This window comes from Chanos chanos, chromosome 4 (genome assembly GCF_902362185.1).
Source record: "Chanos chanos chromosome 4, fChaCha1.1, whole genome shotgun sequence".
In the NCBI taxonomy this organism is placed as follows: domain Eukaryota; kingdom Metazoa; phylum Chordata; class Actinopteri; order Gonorynchiformes; family Chanidae; genus Chanos; species Chanos chanos.
This window is the reverse complement of record NC_044498.1, coordinates 5,432,565-5,437,192: the sequence shown is the minus strand read 5'-3', so window position 1 is coordinate 5,437,192 and position 4,628 is coordinate 5,432,565. Positions and strand designations below refer to the sequence as shown.

The 4,628-nt window shown below is 46.4% G+C and overlaps 1 protein-coding gene across 1 annotated transcript in view; it reads right to left on the bottom strand.

Annotated features, from left to right (window-relative positions):
- Positions 1-662: 662 nt before the first annotated feature.
- scml4 (Scm polycomb group protein like 4) overlaps positions 663-4,628 on the bottom strand; it is a 25,272-nt gene continuing 21,306 nt past the window's right edge. The window contains exons 5-9 of the mRNA XM_030772690.1: positions 4,366-4,566; positions 3,625-3,825; positions 2,290-2,496; positions 1,741-1,886; positions 663-829 (exon numbers count right to left, since the gene is read on the bottom strand). Of these exons, the coding sequence (XP_030628550.1) occupies positions 704-829; positions 1,741-1,886; positions 2,290-2,496; positions 3,625-3,825; positions 4,366-4,566 (881 nt within the window). The 3' untranslated portion in view covers positions 663-703. The remainder of the gene's footprint in view (positions 830-1,740; positions 1,887-2,289; positions 2,497-3,624; positions 3,826-4,365; positions 4,567-4,628) is intronic.

Genomic DNA, 4,628 nt, shown 5'->3' with positions numbered 1-4,628 from the left:
CCCTGCAGTGCCTCAAAGTCACCAGCAGAGGGCTGCGCGTGTACGGACTTAAAAATATTGTTGTCCTACTGAACGAGAAACAGAGGACCAGAAAAAAAAATTGAGTCCCGATTCCTGTTCCGCGTCTGTTTACGTCCCCTAAAGTGACGTCTTAGCACGCTGTAGGGTTTTTGGCATTTTAACAGTTTAATTCAGAGCTCTTTTCGGGATGCAGCGGCACCGACTCCCCCATCACTCCTGGACGGGAGAAATTCTCCAAACTTGTCTGATCTTTCTCGTGAGTTAAAAAAAGTAAGTGTCCTTTCTCTGAGGGTCTAGAAGAACGTTTAGACTCCTCAAACTCTCACCATTGCTCTGCAGTATCATTCACATCAAGGATATCTTTCTGAAATTCCAGATGTCCATTTACAAAAGGTAGAGGCAAGCAAACAATTATATTACCACCAAGCAAAAAAAAAAAAAAAAAGTCTCTGTCTGGTTCATTAAGGTGAGGAAAAAAGAGTGAGAGAGCGAGAGATCTGAAAAATCTAGACTTACAAAAATAATATTAAAGGTCTTGTCTGTAAATAAAACCGTAAAAAGTCGAATCGTTTCAAACATAAATACTGTGTTTGAGTCCATCCCTGTGTGTGTTTTGGGAGGCGTGACATGCGGCAGGTGAGAGTTGAGAGGCTGGGTGTGGTAGGGTAAGGTAGGAGTTGGGTTAGAACTTGCTCTGTTTTAACTTGTCGATGTGGTAGCAGAGTTTAAGCGCGGGCCCCAGTTTCAGTCCCAAGTACTTCATTATCATGTCGCTCTTCAGCAGGAGAAGGGCGTCTCCATCTATCTCCTAAAGGAGGAAACCAATACAACAACATCAGAATCTCCATCTGTCTCCTAAAGGAGGGAACCAATACAACAACATCAGAATCTCCATCTGTCTCCTAAAGGAGGGAACCAATACAACAACATCGGAATCTCCATCTATCTCCTAAAGGAGGGAACCAATACAACAACATCAGAACTGCGAATGCTAATGACAGTGGTATATGACACTAGTTGGTTGCCCCTGGAAACCAACAGCACCATATATTTCAGATCTTTAACTTGATTCCTGTTATGAGCTAATTGTCAAGCCCTTGATAAGCTGTAATAGCTGTGTGAGATCAGGGAGAAATGCGTGAAGCTGTGCGACTCCAGGAGCAAGATCAGGAGATATTAGTATATGCTATTAACTATTATTATATATGTTATATGACATCCAGTGACTTGTGTGAAATTTTTTTTTGTAACGCACAAAGGCCCATGAGCTTAGATTGTCTTTACAGTTTCACACAGGCTGTGACACCAGCAGTAAACATGACTGGAGTACATGTGTAGTTTTTGGTGTAACGTGTCATGTTAGAGGACTTGGGTGAACGTGTCAGTGAACTATGTGAATGATGGGCCCTGTTCCGATACTCTTGCATAAGTTCCTTTATCCTTGTGTCCGTTTCCACTGAAGTAACTGACAGTCTAACAGGACTCAGTGTGTTTAAACTATACCAAACAAACATCACATGAATGCCTCACAAAAACAGTTAGATCATTTCTCCTGTCCCATTTCCTTCTCTTCTCCTATTTCTCTTCTCATTGAAAAATGCTGGGACATGACCAGTCATTCAAACACGGCAAATACCTACTCATCCCAACCGTGGATATGCTGAGATATACAGTGAACAGTGTGGTAAATGGAGAGGTAAGCACTTTGACAGTACTCACATGTTTTCTGAAGAGTTCGACGTGAGGCCCCAGGGCCTGGGGGTCCGCGTCCTTAATGAACCACACCACCTCCTCCACCGTCCAGCGCGACGGGTCTTTACTGGGCGGAGGCTTGGCCTCACCAGAATCTGGGGATGGACTGTAGGCTGGAGCGGAGAGACAGAGAAGAAAGGTAGGTTTTTACAAAACAGGATTTTATCCTAGAATGTGTCACATCGTTATGCCGAACGCTAAGTCATTACCGTCAGTCATCACTTTACAGTCAACTGAGTCTTGTCCAGTTGTCCAATCGCCTTCTTAGATTTCCTTAGATTCCTTTTCCTTACCGACCTGCTCAGGGCAATTCTGTAAGCGTTTGATTTGAGCTATTTCTTGTTTTTAAATGGAACTGTCCAATGGGAAAAACACTCACGCTCATTCTAAATTCCCTTTAAAGCATCTCTGGAGCGTGTCTGAAAACGCTGCGCTTTACAGTAACACTTTAGATTCACCGTCCAAGGCCACCAGGGGGCTGCGGTGAGTCTCAGACACATCATCCCTCCATCTTACCACTTCTGTTTCCCTCCTGGAATGCACTGGGACTGGCCGCCTGTCTGCACACGCCCCCAGAGTAGGCAGGGCCAGAGCGGAAACCGTAGGCCGGTTTGGGCGCGGCGTACGGCGACGTCATCGCACCGAAGGCGGAGTCGCTGGGATCAACAGAGTAGCGCTTAGGGTCCATGTGGTCCCCATGGTAATCGTCACCCATCGACGAATCTGCTGCAAAAGAGAGGTCTTAACTGACTCGGTTGCTTCCCGTCCGATGATGTCAACAGACAAAGCATCGCATCAAATCCCGGACGTCATATGGAATACAAAGCGTCATATGGAAGACAGAGTGAGAGAGCAGATGACAAACGTGTGAGGGTGAGACAGACTGGCTGCTTAGGAATCCAAAATATTGATGACTAATGAGACGTAATACTGGTCTACGTGTGCGTGTGTGTGTGTGTGCGTGTGTGTGTGTGTGTGTGTGCCTGTATGTGCCAGCCTACGTTCTGAAAAAGATACGGCCATTAATGTTGAAACAACAGTGTCAATGCTTTCACCAGAGCCCAGACGATCAATTCATATGAAGAGAGACATTAGTGAAGGAATGAAAGGGTCAACTGAATGAGAGCAAGCAACAGAGAATAACAACCAGAGACATCGGTGGAGTCGAAAAGGGGTTGAAAAGAAAGGAAGAGCATGAGAGAGAACGACAGGGTAGAAAATACAGAGTCGAATAACACTGAGAGACCTAATTAAAATCATAACACGCGTGTAAATAAATCTGTTTCATGGTTTATGACAGATCACCAGCAAATCCCAGAGTCTAGAAACTTGCCGATTAATCCCGCCTTCTGTGTCTCTCTCTCTCTCTCTCTCTCTCTCTCTCTCTCTCTCTGTGCAGAGAGCTGCATGTGTTCTCGTGGGGTCATTTCCCTCTCCGAGGTGCATTAACCACTGACTCAAGGCTAAATCACCACGGAAACGCCGTCACGGCGCCAGAGCAGTCTGAGGTTGCGTCATACTCAACTTAATCAGCTAATCCCCCCCCGAGTTCTCTCAGTCACTCCCCAAACCCACACACACACACACACACACACACACATACAGACTGGGCCAACAGCCCTAATCCATATGGGAGCCCACTGAAGAGGCACTCAGACACCTGCCTCAGCCCAGACACTGGGTCTCCGTTCACCTCACAACCAAACAGCCTCGACAACAGAGAGAGGAGAAGTGAGGAGAAGACAGGAGAAGAGAAGATGAGCGAAGAGGAGGGGGAACGTCAGAGGACGAGAGGAACGAAGAGAGGGGAGAAAGCGAGACGAGAGGAGGTATAAGAAAGGGGGCGCTTACTGGGCTTGGCTTGTCCGTCGGCGAGTTTGTCGGCGTGGAAGGACGAAGAGGAGGGAGAGGACGAGGAAGGCGCGATGGGCTGGTCGCTGAAAAGGTTCTCACACAGGAGTCTCCTGCAGAGCTTCTTTAGGAAACGCAGCACGTAACCGACACTGTTCACCACCGGCAAACTCAACAGATGCTGCTTCCCATCAAACGTAGCTGAACCAGAGAGCCACAAGACAAACAAGAGAGAGAGAGAGAGAGAAACAGAGTAAAGAAGAGAGAGACAGAGAGAGTAAGGAATACAGACAGGGAGAGAGAGAGAAACAGAGTAAAAAAGAGAGAGACAGAGTAAGGAATACAGACATGAGAGAGAGAGAAACAGAGTAAAGAAGAGAGAGACAGAGAGAGTAAGGAATACAGACAGAGAGAGAGAGAGAGAGAAACGGAGTAAAAGAGAGAGACAGAGAGAGTAAGGAATACATACATGAGAAAGAGAGAGAGAGAGAGAAAACTTTAAATCCTGGATGATATTTTGTTGGACGGGTTTTGTTGACAACATTACAGAAAGATCCTATATTTATCCATCAGTATGTGGAGTGAGGAGTAAAAAGCCTCTGGTTACATATGAGCGGGAGGAAATCTGACTCGTCCGCTCTTCAGAATGCTTCTGGACCATAATAAAGGGATTAGAGTACAGTACCGAAGCTCAGGTTTTGTGTGTGTGTGTGTGTGTGTGTGTGTGTGTGTGTGTGGTACCTGATATCTTTTCTCCTCCGTAGCCCTGTGTGAGTAGGGTGAAGACAGATTTCTGCTGGAAGGCGCTGTCGATACAGCCCTGTACAGCCTGCTGCAGAACCACAGACGGCCGGGCCGGACCCAGGTGATCCGGTAGCTGCATAACCTTCTGTCTGTCCAGATTAGGCCCCGTGTTCACCTGCTTATTCACATAGATACAGACTAGAGAGAGAGAGGAAAAAGATTTCTCATTAGATGTTTACTGATCAAATGACAGCAAAGTT